Source organism: Anoplophora glabripennis, unplaced genomic scaffold (genome assembly GCF_000390285.2).
Source record: "Anoplophora glabripennis isolate ALB-LARVAE unplaced genomic scaffold, Agla_2.0 scaffold8, whole genome shotgun sequence".
NCBI classification, from domain to species: Eukaryota; Metazoa; Arthropoda; class Insecta; order Coleoptera; family Cerambycidae; genus Anoplophora; species Anoplophora glabripennis.
Genome location: NW_019416350.1, coordinates 547676 through 565754, shown reverse-complemented (window position 1 = coordinate 565754; position 18079 = coordinate 547676). Strand labels below are relative to the sequence as shown.

The 18079-nt window shown below is 33.2% G+C and overlaps 1 protein-coding gene across 2 annotated transcripts in view; it reads left to right on the top strand.

The window, feature by feature from the left end:
• Nucleotides 1-18079, top strand: part of LOC108904789 (protein madd-4) — a 94227-nt gene that overhangs the window by 62516 nt on the left and 13632 nt on the right. For both annotated transcript variants that reach the window (XM_018707468.2, XM_018707473.1), the window contains 3 exons: nt 3178-3273; nt 3400-3665; nt 11552-12950. In XM_018707468.2, coding sequence (XP_018562984.1) covers nt 3178-3273; nt 3400-3665; nt 11552-12950 — 1761 coding nt within the window. The remainder of the gene's footprint in view (nt 1-3177; nt 3274-3399; nt 3666-11551; nt 12951-18079) is intronic.

Below are 18079 nucleotides of genomic sequence, written 5' to 3'. Positions count from 1 at the left end.
TCAAAAATCTCCGTGGATATACGATTCACCCAAATATGGCTTTTTGAAACAGATACCGTTTGGACTATAAAGCAAGAGTAAGATAATAATCTAAAGATTTCAATGATGCTTTGATTTATGCACTTGCTGTTATTTTAAAAATGGTCTGTTCCAACGAAAATTTGCCAACACCAGATTTACACATTTTAATAAATTACACTTGCCATTTTACATCCTTATGCCACCCTCGGCAAAAAATAAAAACAATTTTTTAATTCCAATTTTAGTTGTTATTTTGCCTACTTTCTGAAAATTCATATCAATAGTTATATTGTACAATTTTTATTGGAATACATTATAAAAGTTCCGAATAGGTCGAGGAAAATTTAAAGTATATTCCGAGGACTATATACAGGGTGAGTCATTAATAATGGTACACAGCTTAATGGCAGATTGTTGACGTCAAAATATAGCGATTGAGCCAAACATGTCTTAGTCAATTGTTGCTCCTTTTTGTTCCACAGGGTGTTAAAGTTTAAAAAATATTTTCGATTTTTTGTTATATTTTAAGTATGTATGAACCGATTGTTTCAGCAACTGAAAATTTTATTATGCATATCTTAACAAATTATTATTAATCAAAAGATTCTCATAGCAACCACCAGCGACTTCTATGCATTTATTTAAATTTTCTCTGATGTTAAATAAATTTCTATGTCGTTTGATAATATGAACTGATTCTTGAATATTTGTCCACAGTTGTACTTGACTATTAATAATGTCTTCGTAAATTAGAGACTTAAGATAGTTCCAAAAGAAAAATCCAGTGGATACAAATTAGGGCTACGTGCGGGCCCAGGTACATACTTCGCTACCGCGTCCAATCCAACGGTGCGGGAAATTCTTTTACTTCTCGAGTATAGTGTGCCGTCAATTTATTATGTCAATGCCACTACTTTGGAAAAAATACTTTTTAATTTAATTCCAGCAGAATCTCAAAAAATTAAAATGTCTGTATCTATAAAACGGTTGAGGTGATCGGTTCGTAACAAGTATACATTTTTTATTTAGAATTAAATGTAGTTCAATAATTTCTAGTTAAAAAATTCAAAATTATAAAATTCAAAAAGTTAGACATGTTTTTACATCGATAGGACAGTATAACTAGCGTCCCCTAGACGTAACCCCAACACTGTTTGCATATTCATATTTGCCACCTCAAAAAAACGTAAAACTATACATTTTCAAAACAATCGGTATATACATACTTAAAATATATCAAAAAATTGAAAATATTTTTTCAACTTTAACACCCTGTAGGACGAAAAGGAGCAACAATTGACTAAGACATGTTTGGCTCAATCACTATATTTTGACGTTAACAATCTGCCATTAAGCTGTGTACCATTATCAATGACTTACCCTGTATATATTTTTTAAATAGGTCCATGGCGTTCTTTGATTAAAAAATCATTTGTTTTCAATCTCTTAAAAGGCTGTAAATTCTAAGTACCATTACTGGTCATTGTTACTAATTAATTCCCTCAAAATGTGACTCTGTGACATGTACAATCAAGTAACCGTAAGACATCCACACAATTTAAATAATTCAGTCAGATTTAGAATTACCAATGTAGATACTTTTTTCTCCATTTGTAAAAAACCTCCAGAAGTTTTTGACTGCGAAATATTAATTAACTGGGTAGTATAACAACCCCTGGTTCGATCGAAAAAAATAATAAACGTAGTTGTGGCCAAAAATATGTGATCGTCATAAGGACTACCTACGTTGTATGTATCTATTTTTTAATTGACCGGAAGGCGCTGGCTACTAACTTTGTAGAGGGGATGTATGGTTTAATTATATAAAACAAAAGCAGAGTAAATACACCTAACTTTATTATTTATGTACAATAGTCTTCAAATTGAACATGTGACAAATAGAAAGAACAACAAAAACATTAACAACCATTTAACATACAATGAGAGTGCCAGGCTCATTTAGAGCTCCTGTAGGGAAAGAGCATGGCAGAGAAACCCACGATCATTGCTCTTACCACCCAAATATAAATACAAAATAACCGCTAACCAAAGGCATAAATTAAGATCCTTTGCTAATGATAAGCAAGACCTGTCTCATTTAATGTGTCACTAAATGTCATCTGTTATCTCATATTAGTCATACACACTTCCAAGTAAAACTGAAGAGGTTTGGTGTTAGTTAGCCGGCAAGGCCGGAAGGTACTGGAGTCCAATCATACGGGAGGCAATCCAGCTATAGTTGAGATTTCGGAAGATCTGTCCCAGCAATTCTTTTTTGTATTTAATTATTCTTTTTATAGATTCATTCCTCACGGGCGAAAATGTTAGTAAATTCAACAAGGCTTTTATATGCGTATGACATAAAGTGAGCACAAGAAATCAAAGAACAACGTAATCAAGATAAAACAAGTTAAATGTGAAACAAAGGAGCTGTTATTGTAATATATGGGCAGTCACGATAATATACATATTTTAACATGTAATAAATAATGAGCAATCGTTAATAATAATTGTAACAATTTTATCTTAGAAAAATATACGCCCCTGAGCATAAAATAATGAAGGCTAAACATACACAGAATTATTATCATGAAACATCTATGTTTTTCGAACAACGTTCGACAAAAACAAGTTAGATGTAAAACAAAGGAGTCATTATTGCAATGTCTGGGCAGTCACGACAATATATATATTTTAACATGAAATAAATAATGAGCAATCGTTAATAATAAAATTTACGCCCCTGAGCATAAAATAATGAAGGCTAAACATACACAGAATTATTATCATGAAACATCTATAAACATCACAATCATAAGATTACATAGAACAATTAACAACAAAGTACTTAAAGAATATTAACTGCTAACTAATACCGGTTAAACACTTAATTTTCCACTATTTCTATATTTTTCACACTACACTGATCGTCTTACTTTTCACTCCGCGCTCTTCTTACTTTAACTGCCTATCCTCAACTATTTTGGCTTCCTTTCAGAATGCCCCACCTAGACGTTTGCTTTTTTGCGCTTCCTTCTACCTACCGTTAATATTACTTTTTCATTATTATACAACACTCATGTAACAGGTGACGTCGAAGTTGATAAGATAAGTATGGTTTTGCACAACTGATAGTTGTTCAGATCTGTTTTTTAGGTGGATGATACAAAGTGTGCTGGGCACAAACCTTGGTTTCAGGAGGTTTGCAATCAGATGGAATGTCCTACCTGGCTAACAACGAAGTGGTCTGGAGTAAGTACATCTTAGGTTTTTACTTGTATTTTTGGTGCCGTTTGACAGTAACAGAATTTCTACCAATGTAGAAACAATTAGGTGCATTAAATTAAGCAAACTGATATCTTTATTTCAACATCGCAGTGTTCGGTTTCCTGTGGAGAAGGCTTCCAAGTGAGAGGCGTAGAATGCAGAGACTCCCACGACAAACCGAGCGAATTATGTTCTGAAGACAACAAACCAGCAACCAGGAAACCCTGTTCCACAGGCATACAGTGTCCATTCCGCGTAGACACAAGTGAAGAGCTGATGCCAGGGTTGTATCACACCCAACCCTTAGTGCAACCGTACCCACCACCGCCGTCACCAGAGAGGCTCATCGGAGAACAAGTGGTTCCTTCAGAGAGCACGTAAGTCACATCAACTTACCTCACCATCACCGTCGTTGCTGATATCATTGCCTTATAACTGTTTTGTTTTTATTTATTGGCTTTCTCTATTAATGTAATACTCTTCATAGTAACACGTCACCCTCACGATGATTTAGTTTCACTAACTTTGTTGCAATCTTTTAATATTTTGGGTTATTTTACAAAGAAGCTTGGATAATGTTAACGAAGATGAATTAAGCAATATCTAACAGTTTAAAGAGATAATTGGTAATATATATAAATATTATCAAAAACAAACCACCGTACATCTCCCTGCATGTCACTGGTACGTAGAATGACGTGTACCAAATCTGAATCAGGTGTCATATTAATGAAGAAATATTTCAATAGTAAGACTAGCACCATGTAACTTTTAGATGAAGAAGTGACAAATTCTGCTGTTTATTACCTCAAAAATCACTGGTTGCTATTTGACTGTTATTTTCTGGATCACCCATATTGATGCCAAAGCTATTACGTAAATGCTTTGATACAACAAAACTGGTTGAGACATTTGGACTAAATATCCCATGTTATAGAATTCACTCAAGCAACATATTTCCATAAGTTGAAATTCTTCAGAGTTAAAAAATATTTTTCGCATAATTTAATTATTATGGTCCAAGTATCACTATACAGCGTGTCCCACTAGTGCGGGAAAGTTCAATATCTATGTTAAAATGAGGAATATATGGATTTTTCTTTTTACTGTGTTGCCACATTTCTCGGAATGTACAAATTAAAAAAAAGGGTGTTCCACTTTTCCTGGACAGACACCAACTTTGGTTTTTTAAACGGAAACACACATTTTTTATATTTTTTTCGGATTCTGCATCTAAAATAAAGGGTACTTTGTGTAGAATAGTTCTATTCAAATATTCACAGTTTTTGAGATATCTCGCTTGAAAGGTTTTTCTATTCGATATTGGTTGCTTACATTTTCTGATACTGACAGGTTATACTAATAGCTATTAAGCCCATTTTTTATCAGATGTTTAGTAAGGATTACTCTTCCAAATCATGCTCCAAAGACTGGCCTGCGTTATACAGGGTGACCAAAATATCATGTCAAAATTGCCAATTGAAAAATTGAAAAATCTCGATTTTTTTTATATGCAACGCCCTGTATATTTTCATACCATGAGATGCAGAATTAAATTCTCTACAACTTTGCTATACCTGGTCCTATACCAGAATTCATTAGTTTTTCATGAAATTTCATTTCTATGAAAAAATGCTAAGTTTACTAATAGCTTATATGTAAAATAACGTAGTAGGCACCTGTCAAATGATATTCTGGAAAATTTTCGATTCACATAAAGTTTAATAGAAAAGCGATAAAGCGACAGTAATAATTGTGAAATGAATTAATCTAAAGAATTAGTAAAACTCATGGTAACTGTTTGTTGGCAAGTCGTATTTACCAAGCTAATAATCCAGATTTACAAAGATATCCTCGTACAAAGTGTTTTGTAAAACTGAAGGAGAGGTTTGAAAGAACAACAAATACAAATTATGAGAAGACAACAAGAATACACGCATGCAGTCTCCAAAACAGAAAATTAACAACTTGCATTTCTAACAAAAGTAATAAAGACCTAGTTAAATTAGTAATTAACAAGTAACCGCTCAAAAAACTTACATAATGAGAAAACTTACCGCCAGTGTAGAATATGCCGGGACACCATCATGTTGGAACCACTGAATGTTTAAGTCATCCTGAGGAATATGTCCCTGCAATTGGAGCAAGTCGTTTTGTAAAAATTGCAAATACCCATTACCAGTTAAGTTTCCTTCAAGAAAATGTGGTCCAATGACATATTCTCCGCATATTCCCGTCCAAACGTTGACTTTAAAGCGGTGTTTATGATCGTCTTGTCTTTTTAATCTGGGATTATGATCGGCGTAATGGTGATAATTATGTCGACTCTCTCGGCCAGTATTGGCAAATGATGACTCGTCAGTAAATAACACCTTTGTAAAACAAAATTTCATCTTGTTGCAGCTTTATAGTTGCCCACTCACAAAACTGTACTCGCTTCTGAAAATCTTGCTGTATTAAGAATTGGTGATGCTCAGAATGATAGGGGTGGAAGTTGTTTTTCTTTAACGTTCTATCAACCACACTTTTGGGAATACTAATTTCATCACTAATTTCTCTAAAATGTCAATTTGACTATCCTGATTACCACATGCATGTGTTCTTGTTGTCTTCCCATAATTTGCATTTGCCATTCTTTCAAACCTCTCCTTCAGTTTTACAAAACACTTTGTACGAGGATATCTTTGTAAATCTGGATTATTAGCTTGGTAAATACGACTTGCCAATAAACAGTTTCACTAATTATTCTATTATTTATTTACTAATTCTTCTTTAGAGTAATTCATTTCACAATTATTACTGTGGCTTTTCTATTAAACCTTATGTGAATCGAAAATATTCCAGATTATCATTTGACAGGGCCTACTACGTTATTTTACATATAAACTATTTGTAAACTTCGCATTTTTTCATAGAAATGAGATTTCATGAAAAACTAATGAATTTTGGTATAGGAGCAGGTATAGCAAAGTTGTAGAGAATTTAATTCTGCATCTCATGGTACGAAAATATTCAGGGCGTTGCATTTAAAAAAAAATCGAGATTTTTCAATTTTTCAATAGGCAATTTTGACATGATATTTTGGCCACCCTGTATAACGCAGGCCAGTTTTTGGAGCCTGATCCGGAAGAGTCATACTAAACATCTGATAAAAAAATGGGCTTAGTAGCTATTAGTATAACCTGTCAGTATTAGAAAATGTAAGCAACCAATATCGACTAGAAAAACTTTTCAAGCGAGATATCTCAAAAATTGTGAATATTTGAATAGAACTATTCTACACAAAGTACCCTTTATTTTTTATGTAGATTCCGAAAAAAATATAAAAAATGTGTTTTTCCATTTAAAAAACCAATGTTGGTGTCTGTCCAGGAAAATAGGAACACCCTGTATAGTTGAATATAATTTTAATTTGTACATTCCGAGAAGTGTGGCATCACAATAAAAAGAAAAATCCATATATTCCTCATTTTAACATAGATATTGGACTTTCCCGCACTAGTGGGACACGCTGTATATACCAGAGTCCCAAAATTGTAGGTTCATTTGTAATGCGATTCCATGAGCGTCTCATTTTAGAGAAATTATTAAGTATAAATAAAAAATACTTGGATATATCGATTTTGGTTAAAACTAAAATATCATCACAGATCTATACCTGGTATATCCAAGAGGTAGGTACTTTTTTATTTACATTAAAGTATGTAATCAGAAATTCTACCCTCTTGACACCGTGTACACTTTTATTCTTCTTTTATTCTGGGACGCAGTCAGTACTCTCGCTAATTGGACAAGTGGCCCCTGAAAAAATTTCACTTGCGTAAAACGTCAGTCAGTAAACGATTAACACATTTAGACACATTTGACAGACAGTTGTTAAACTACTACACACTTCACTAGCATCACTCACCGATGTAATATCCATGTTTCGCTCCCTGATAAACTTTGTTTATCATACAACGTTCTTGATCTATTAAATTCGCTCCTTTATGACCACTCTGATTATTAACAGGTTCTATTACATTAACAAACGCATACAATTCCATTTTTTAAATCACACGCTGAAATAACTAAAATGTGAAAATAATGTTTCTCACTTGCACGCATATGACACGAGAGGAACGCGTAATCTGAAAACTAATAATTCCTAAAATAAAACTGCAGAGCTGGTCATGTCTCTTTTTGAACAAGGTAACCAAAGCTAGAAATGGTAACAATAAACCGTTCCAAATGAACGCGCTCAGTTTTTATCAGATTAAGAAATTGTAAAAAATGTGATTCGATATAATTGTGAAAGTAGCTAGTCGGAAAATTTATATGGAGAAAACCAGATCCCAATGTCTTGATTCATTTAAGAGATATACTTATGTAGTTCTTAATTTTTGGTCGTTTCTGTTGATATCGAATTTTTTTTATTGTTGAAAATTTTTAATTTTTGAGTGGATTTACGTACAGAATAATTTCCAGTATTCTAATTACAATCCAAATCTTTATTAGTTTTTTAAATGAAAAACTGTGTTTTTCACTTCTTGAAATTTATGTAAAATTTAAATTTGATGTAATGACATGATATACCAAAACAAATTAATGCGTAGAAGAAAAAAAACAAAAACAATTTGACCGTTTATTTGATTCCATGGGAATTTCCTGTTGAGTTTTTCTTTAAAACCGAGCCCTACTCATCATAACTACGTTTTATCTGGTTCCTTAGGAAGTAAAGAAACCCCAAATAATTGGCTCATCCTGTACAGAAATAAATAATAGAAAAAAAAATTATGTTATTCAGGATAGGGTAAATATTGTAAGTTAAACCCATTTGAGAGTAACGCAAATTGGAAACGAATCATAATGGGAATAAACACAGCAGTTAATTTGTTTGATAATTCGTGTCTACCGAAATTAGATACATGAATACAAATGGAATAAACATTGCATTTACCAGGGCCTTTGTTGACACCATTGCTTCTTTGTAACATAATCGGCTTTGACAATAAACGCTATCGCTATTTGTGCAGTTCAGATAACCCAATATTTATTAAATAACCTGTTTAAATTGGTATGAAATCCCATTTTGATTAGTTATCTGCACTGCTTGTGACGCTTGCACCAGCCAGCAGCCTCAACGGGCTCCCATTACACACCATTGTTCCATTCATTTATACTAATTCCCATTCCACTTGTGTCTGCGACTACATTTCCATGTGTGTGCATTGTCTTTTCAGCGATTACAAAGTGTACTTTGCCTGCGGTTGGGTATACGTGAGGTACTCGATTAAAATTTTACAAATTTTATTCTTATTTACTGCCCACCTTGCACTTGACACAGATTCACACGTTCGGAGTTTTTTGCCTGTTTGTAAATAAACTTAGAAAAATGTTTACTACATTAACTGTAACATATAGGTACATGAGTGTCCCACCGGGAACTGCGTCGATCGATATCTAGGAAAGTACTGCTCCGAAAAATTTGAAAAGTTGGCAACATGGCAATGTCCCTGGGGCGAACACAACTAAAATATCTAGAACTCTCCAGCACACCAACTTCGTTATTTTAACTGGGACACCCTATATATTATTACATTTTCGGATTCTACGTGAAATTTGAAAGTCACTTTATTAAATATTCCCTATACCTAGGAGTTATAGATTTTGTGATATTAATTTTTAAAGAAAAAATTTGACAGATGCAAGGGTTCGCGAAGATGCTTGTAACTCTTTTCAGGAGCGTGATATCAAGCGGATTTTTGGTACCTGTAAAGGGCATATGTAACATTATGGTATACCAACAAATTAAAACATTTAATACTAGGTGTTTCATTTTTGCTGCTACATTTTTTATATAACTTCAAAGAGCTATAACTTTGTTAACTTAAATGGAACATCCTGTATTTATTTACTCTGTCGTATGCAGATTGAAATTTCCTTTCAAGCCATATGATCATTGTTGTGGTTGCCGTTACTAGTTTTAGAGATATTTGCAATTTTCTATTTTTTGGACAGTTTTTCTCGTATCAGACCTGCTGTCAAATTGTCCATGACCAGAAACACTCCAAAAACAATTGAAATAACATGACATTTGTCAAGTTAGTTGTCAAATTATTGTTGTGTCTGAAAAGTTTTTGCCGAAAATTTTAATAAAAATGTGGCAAAGTAATTTCAAGAACATGTATAGAATCTGTTGCTTTTTTCCATAAATAACAAACAAATCAAAATAATCCTCATAAGTATAATTTAAACGGTTCCCAGGTATTTTTATTTAAATTTTCAGCAAAAACTATTACAGACATAACAATAATTTGACAACTAACTTGACAAATTTCAAGCCATTTTAATTGTTTTGCATCTTCATGCTTACTCAATTCAGTTCAATTGACTCAAGAACTGACCATGCAGAGCGAAGAGAGTTGGTTGAATGGATTACGGAACAAGTGAATCCTGATTTTTAGAACAAAATCCTCAGTAACGAAGCTCATTTTCATCTTGATGGCTTCGTTAATCGACAAAATTGCCGCATTTGGGCTTCAGAAAATCCACGAGTGATTGTTGAGAAACAAATGCATCCAAAACAGGGCTGATTAGGCAAGAACAATTTTATGTGCCTAAATTGCAAGATATGGATGTAGATGACATGCGGTTTCAAAAAGACGATGCCACATCAGAATTGGCCGCCTAGATCATGCGATTTAATGTCGTTTAACTTTTTTCTTCGGCCATTCACGCCTTGAAATTCGAAATTTAGCCCATTTATGCAAAAGAGTCATGGAAAATTTCGACAAAACAGTGCGTATGTGCCAGAAATGCCGTGGAGGCCATTTACCCAATATGCTATTCCATACATAACCTTACATTTAATTGAAAACCTGTGTTTTCTATCAAAATTACTTCTTGCGTGAATTTTAGAAGTAATCAGTATTACATATGAGTGGTTAATATTCGTTTGGGAGTAATGCTTACTGCGGCAATTCTCTTGATAATTATAATAATAATGATGATGATGGAGACTAAAAAATAAAAACTACAGCTTTAAAATCGCTGTAAAATTAAATAAGTAACCCCATTTTAAACTAGAAATTTTGCTGCAAACTTTAAAATTGTAAAACTGTATATTGGGTAAAAATATAAACGGGAAAAGGATGGAATAAGAAAGTTTTAATAAATAATTCATTATATATTTTGTTTGGTTTTCGCATATATGTATTTGAGTTATATTTGATCTAAGAATTTGTAATATTTCGAGACGAATTACATATACAAACAGGCAGGAAATTTCCAGAACTAACACGAGTAAAAATAGGTGATAAGCTTCTTAATAAAGCACCAGCTGTTCCAAGCACAATCTCACTTTATTCAAGATTTAAAAGCTTCCTAAAAATGTTTTTCTCTCATGGTTCATTACCATTCTCACACAATTCCGACTTCTTTGCTTTACTTAATATATAATAATTTTAAGGCAACGTAAATTTCTGCACTTTTCAGTTCATTTAATTTTTGATTTAGCCTAATGGTTTTCGCACTAAATAAACATCTTAAATATAGAAATAATAAATCTGATTTAATGGACAAATCCAGATGAGTTTGCTTGGATTATTTCATTAGCTGTTTAGATGTCTAAAATTTTATCTTAACAAACATTAATATTACATTAATTTAAAAAACTGGTTTGTTACTTAAATAAAGACCCTAATACTGTCCACAAAGTAATACATCTACCTTTCACACAAACCCAAATATAGTGCATATCACTTGAATTTGAAGTGAAGAGGATGGCCTATGCTTATTGAAATAAATAAATAACACGAGTTTAACTAAACTAAAATAATAACTTATTTTATTAAAATTTGTTTTTTAGATTTACTTCATAAAAACATCTATTTTATTGATTTTGCATAGCATTTTATTTTTATAAATTAAGCATATTGTCATTGTCGTTATTTTGTAATAATAATTCTTTGTTTTAAGAGAAATTATTTATAATTTACTTATAGTGCATGTTAAGTGCAACTTCCCTTATAAGCTTTATTCTACTACAATGCAGATTATCGCAATTTTTTTATGATACTTGGATCATATACATTCACATTACATGAATACCAAATACGTTAATACTAAAAAATCCCACTGACTTTCAGTAATGACACAGTATTAATACAAGTGTAAAAAGTATTACAAGTCATTTAAAAATTCCCGAAGCATGATTTTGGTGCATTTTGGAAACCCCTTCACTTTAACATTTATTTACCAATAACACTGTTCTTGTTTCTAGATTTATACCAGATGAATGGGGTCCCTGTAGCGAAACATGCGGAGAAGGCATCCGGAAGCGCGAAGTTCACTGTAAAATCTTCCTAGAGTTCTCCAGGACAATCGCAAAACTGCCCGACAAGCAATGCACGGGTCCAAAACCAGTAGAAATAGAAAAATGTTACATGGAACCATGTGCCTCAGAGAAAATAGGTGTAGACATCAAAGACGACCCTTACAGATCAGATATTAAGGTTGCTCCAGGGTCTCCTGCTAAATCTTACTCTTGGAAAGAGCAAGGATATACACATTGCAGTGCTACCTGTCTTGGTGGGGTGCAGGAGCTTATAGTTAACTGTGTTAGAGACGACACCCAGAAAGTTACGTCGCCTTATATGTGCCCTATAGAACTTAAACCAGAAATCCTTATGAGAACCTGCAACGACCATCCTTGTCCACCCAGGTGGAATTACTCGGAGTTCTCTCCATGTTCCCAAAGCTGTGGAATTGGCATTCAAACGAGAGAAGTAAATTGCATTCATGAAGTTACTCAAGGTGGTGGGAACACTGTGGTTGTTCCCAATAACATGTGTCCTCAACCACCGCCTCCGGACAGGCAGTACTGTAACGTCTTAGACTGTCCTGTAAGGTGGAAGGTCCATGAATGGTCTAGATGCTCAAAGAGCTGTGGAGGTGGGGAAAAGACAAGAAAAGTAGAATGTAAACAGGTAATGGCACAGAACCACACAGTTGATAGGCCTCCTACTATGTGTCCCTCACCGAAACCTGTTGAGACTAAATCGTGTAACACCAAAAGTTGTATAGTTGAAAGCGATAAGCCTCATATTGACGTCTCTAATAGTACTTTTATACAACACGACCCGAAGAAGAAAAAGATATCATTGAAGGTTGGAGGAGCTGCAACGGTTTTTCTTGGAACAACCATAAAAATTAAATGTCCCGTGAAACGGTTCAACAGGACGAAAATTCAGTGGATCAAAGACAAGAATTATCTACCAAAAACAAAAAAGTATAAAACCTCCAAAAAAGGCGCTTTGAGAGTATCGAACCTTACCTTGCGAGACAGTGGACTGTACACATGCGTTGCTGGTAAATCCTCTGCTAGTATCCACATTTCAGTTAGACCCAAGCCTGGAGAATTTCCTACATCCGAGGAAATCCAAAAACTGGGATATAAGCCGGATAAAGTCGATTTGATATCTGATATAAACATTAACAGAGACGACGGTAATCCGATTTTTAGCGACGACCATTCTCACGAACAGAGACCTGATGGCGTCAGGAAGAATCCCACATCTAGGACCCGGTTGTTTACACCAACGTTGCCTTCTCTGAGGTTGGATACCAATCTCATAAACAAAAATTCCCAGAGCACCACCGATATATCCGATTCGGATCAAGTAAGTGAAAAGATTTTTTTTTAGCATTTACTGTTTTAAACGAATAGTTTAAAACTCAATATTTAACAGGATGTTTTTTAATTATTCTAAAATACTGAAGAGGCTTATTTTAAAAACTAATCTTCTTAAGAGCTATAGAGCAAAAAAGGCAACCAGCAATACATTTTTATAGATTTTATTATACAGTTTGTCTAAATATGAATTAATGCAGACTTTCCTCCATTCTAACGCAGATTTTCTATAAAACGGAGTTAGTGTGAAAATCATATTACTTTTTGTTGTAAAGAAATCTGTTATTTGCAGACAATACATACAATATAGTGAATTCGTAGATATTAGAAGTTAATATTTAATATGTTAATTTTAAAATAATAATTTTCTTTAATGGATGAATTGGAATCAAAATTGTAAAAAGCCATATTGATTTGTTATTGATGTCACACTCAAATGAATTGGTTAATTGTTTAGTCAAATTCGGTTCAATTTGTTGTGAAGTATTTAAAAGCGTTTTGTTTCGAAAAGATCAAATACTCAAGTATACCAGAACATGCATGTAAATTAAGTGTTTCTGGAAAATGTTTGAGTTTTGCAATAAAAAGTATTATAGAACAGACAATGTCATCTTGAGCCAGCCAAATTTCCAGCCGATTTTCGTCCAACAGAAAAATATCCAAAAACTTTTGTTGCCACAATAAAGTTTTAAAATATTGTTCCTTAATTTACGGAAAGAAAGAAAGAAATTTTCAAAATAATATATTAGAAAAATATGTTCAATATGGGGTCGGTGTTTTTGAAATTTTATATCTTTATTGTATTGCACTGTTTACTTTTTTTTTTAGCTTAATTGTTGTTGTAATAAGACGTATTTTAGTTTTGTCCTTTGTTTCCTGTATAAAAAAATTAAATTTTTGATAACGTGACTCTTATTCATTTTTCAAGAAAAAAACTTTTATCAAGAATGCTTTTTTCGTATTTTGCAAAATAAAGTATATTTACTCTGCCGCAAAAAAACATTTTTGTGTTTTTGACCTACCCTGTACAACAAAATTGAAGTTCGCCATGGTGATTCCATTTGTCCTCTTATAAACTCAATCCGCGGACATACCGTATATTATCTATACCATTTATATTTGCATTCGATTTGAGGAAAAATAACTGATCAGAAATAAATTAAATAGTCAGAAAAATAGCACATCTGACTCAAATTTGCTAATCTCAATTTGTATGCACATTTTTCTTAATTGTGTAATTTCTATAGTTATTTTTGTATTATAGCACTTGATCTAGAAAGTTTCATAGTAAAAAAAAATAATTAAAAATTTAGTTTACATAATTAAATAAATTAGCCTTATTAAAAAGGAAATGTGAAATTTGTAATATGCAGTCAGTTTAACTCGACTTGCCAAATTCGTTTGCAAAACTCTGAATACGCGTTCTCCTCGTAGCTCGCCTTTACAGCAGCTGTAAAGTGTTTGTTTATAGCGGTGGTTATGGTTACCGTCACGCAGCAGTGAAGGACAGAGTGGGAGTAGCGCATATTTAATTTGCAGTTTGGGCTCTGTTTAATCTGACTGTAATCAAGTAATAACTATTCACCACTTTTTTTTCTTAATACACGTAATTTGTTTGCGTGTGGTGTAAAATTTTGGTACCTAATTATTGTTATAAAAGTTTAAATTAGATTGTAAAGACAGACTAACAACATTTGCTATCTATTGAAACATCAGTAGTGGGATAAATACTAAACATTAATGAAAAAGTATAATTCGCTATAAAAAATAATGTTAAGCCCATTTTCCCTATATTTCTATAGTACATAAAATAAAATTACCCAATTATATCTGATTTTTTTTAAATACTTTGTACCTAAATTTTTCAAGAGTCGCCACTGATTAAATGTCAATCATTACTTATTTATAAGATCATTTTGTCAATTCTCGTTTTATGTGAACTGTGATCGATCACTCGCGACAAAAATTTTACACAAATGCTTATATTTCTTCATTCAAAATTTTAGGCCATATTCTTCACCTTTTTAAAGTAACCTTCGAAATTTGAAGTGGGCAAATACTCAGTATAATTGTAAATCGCTGAGTTGCTAAGAATCGGCGAGAGAGAAGCTAAGTTCCTCATTTATTTTTCCTCAGTTTTCAAATCGAATTGAAATATCTAAGCTAAGAGGTGCTAAGTGGATATTACAAAGTACGTAGTTCGACATATTGCTACACTGCTGTCGCAACGACCAAACCTTTTTAGTTTATAACATATCGTGTTTAAGAAAACATCTCATTGCAGAAGAAAATTTAATACCTTATTACTAAAGGTTATCTTGTTTACTTGCTGTTTATCTGTCCCAGCATGTCTACTTTGAACTTTTGATATCAACACTTCAACATCAATGTTGCTGTATACGCGTTCAAAATAAATTAATTTGTATCTTGCGTGGCAATATAGCGTAGCGAAGCTTGCACTGCACTTTACCGCGTTAGGATATGCGTTCATATACACTGTATAAAAAAAAGGCTTAGACAATAGTTTTTTACTTAAGTTTTTTTTCCACCTTTTGGTAACCATGAGTTTGTTTGGGAATCAGTAATTTTGTTGCCATACCATTTTCAGTTCTTTTTTGGAATCAACAAATAAAATACGAATTTAAGAGCATTGGCGAAGAAGAGAGGGCCTTGCCTAGTAAAAATTTTGACCCATTTTGCGTGTAACTGTTGAGTGCTCTTAGTGGGAAAAGTGGTTGAATTAACAGGGAAAGTCTTCCCACAGCCTGGCCACCAAGATCTCCTAACCTTGCATCTTGCAATTTCTTCTTAGAGGGATACTTAAAATCCAAGGTGCCGAAATGGAACAGCACATAAAAGACGAAGTTGCATTGATTTCTCCAGGGTGATTAGAAACGTACTTGGTAGTTTTTACGATAAACTCTGCCACAGTCATGGGGAAGTCTTCAAGCATGTGTTAGTTTCCGGTATTAATTAATTTTAAAGTACCATTTTGTACTTTTTCAGTAAAGAGAATTTATTAACAGACGATTTTTAGTTTGCTGTGAGAAGTATTGTTGACATTACAATCATGCAAAAGTGTCAAAATTTTCACTAGGCACCGCCTTTTCTTCGGCAACATTCTTGATTTCGGATTTTTGGATTTTCACTCAAATGCTAGGGTCTCGTAAAGGGTTTTATGAGGGTTAAGTGTTAAGTTCAACTCAGATCAGCGTAGGCACATAAGCATTTTAGCCTTACACTAATTGGGGTGAGGAATTGAGGATTTGATGCTAATCGAATGCTACTACGTTGGAATTGACATTTACATTACGTAGATAATCTGCCCAAATATGTGTATCCTAAAATATACAATTTCTCAGATACAATGCGCTAAAATAATGTGCAAAATAAACATGGTCGTTTTAGATATATCTAAACAAATATCAAAATAGTCATGTTAATATAATTTATTTCATTACAGTACTGAGTCCGGAACTGCTTTAAAAAAACACACGTTGAAGAAAGAGCTGGTATTCCTTCTCATAACGAGCAGAAGACTTCGTAGGCACCAATTTACTGGTTGCTTCAGCACATTTTAGCTCGATTCCTTCCATTTTTTACGAAAATTATCGCAAAATACGCACGGGATGACAAACTGTCAAATTTGTTATTTTTGTTTTTACGTCACTAAGCTAAATCAAAAGCTATGCGATAAAACAAGAATCGAAACCACGATAACACCTACATGCAGGCAGGTTATATAAAATAAAACATTAAAATTTCATTTTTAATACAACACAGTATGAAATAAAACGTTGTACGATACACGGCCGTGAAATGTCATTAAAGTACTCGTCTAGAAATTCCTGCCTCGGCTCCTTCGTCGCCTCGTCCGTAAACATCTAGACTTGTACTTTAATATACCATTTCCCGGCCTTGTAACGTAAATAACTATTCCAATCCAAGTTTTTCCAAACATTATTATTAAAACATTGCATTTTCCCGTTAAACAGGCAATTAAATAATAAAATACCAAAATACATATTTTGCGCAATATTGGAAGATCAAAATATGTGCAAAGAAAAAATACAGGAACCAATGCCAATTTTTTCCTAATACAATATGACAGGACTAAACGGCAACTTTTAATTAAAACTTTCTTTTAATGTTGCATTTGTACACATGGCCAATCCAGCGATTTGGAAAAACTGCATCTAAATATGCACGCACTGGCCGAGAAAAATGCGGTGGAGTTCCGTCGTGCATGAACCACATGTCTCTTCTTAAATAAAGTGGAATTTCTTCATGCCGTGGAAGCATTTTTGCTTGGCCATCCAGAAGTCCGGACTTCAATCCTCTCGATTTTTCTATTTGGTCTCGAATGAAAGATATAGTTTGGTATTGGTTCGCGTGAAGAGTTGTGGCAAAGAACACAATCGCTGACAACGAAGTTAAATGCAATCCCAATATGCTGTTTCAAACTCGAAGATCTCCCAGAAAACGTGTAAAGTGTATCAGTGTCAGCGGTGGATTCTTCGAAGAATTACTTTAAATCATTATTACTAATTTCATTTGTTTTATTGTTAATTGTTGTAATAACATGAAGAAACACTTGGTTTGTTTCGCTTTTAATTTCTCGTGTTATCAAAACTTAGTGTTAAATCGATTTTTCTCGAAAACGAATCGAGATACCGAAATGAAACAAGAATAAATAATTAATGGAAAAATGATTGCTCTTTCAGGTTTTGCATCAAAATTCATATTAGATATACAGGGTAAAAAGTTATTAACTAAATTTTCTGTAAAATTGGTCGTAAGTGGCGCCCTCTATGACCAACGCTGAAATTGCAACACGTATCTTATTCGTCGCATAAAAAAATATAGTTTCACAAATTTTCAAGTTCCTAACCTACATATTTTCAGAATAATAGCAAAAAACGATCTAAAATTTTAACTTTCAATTCCCTGTATTTCGGAAACTATCAACTTTCAGATAAGACATGTTTGCGCCAATCATCACCATTTCACGTGTAGTATCTTCAGCTTTCGATTTTCCCATTGTTATTGAATCACCCTGTATATAAATATTAGCGTGGCCCAAAAAAACGATGTTTTTTTTTCGTGTCTCTTGTGAAA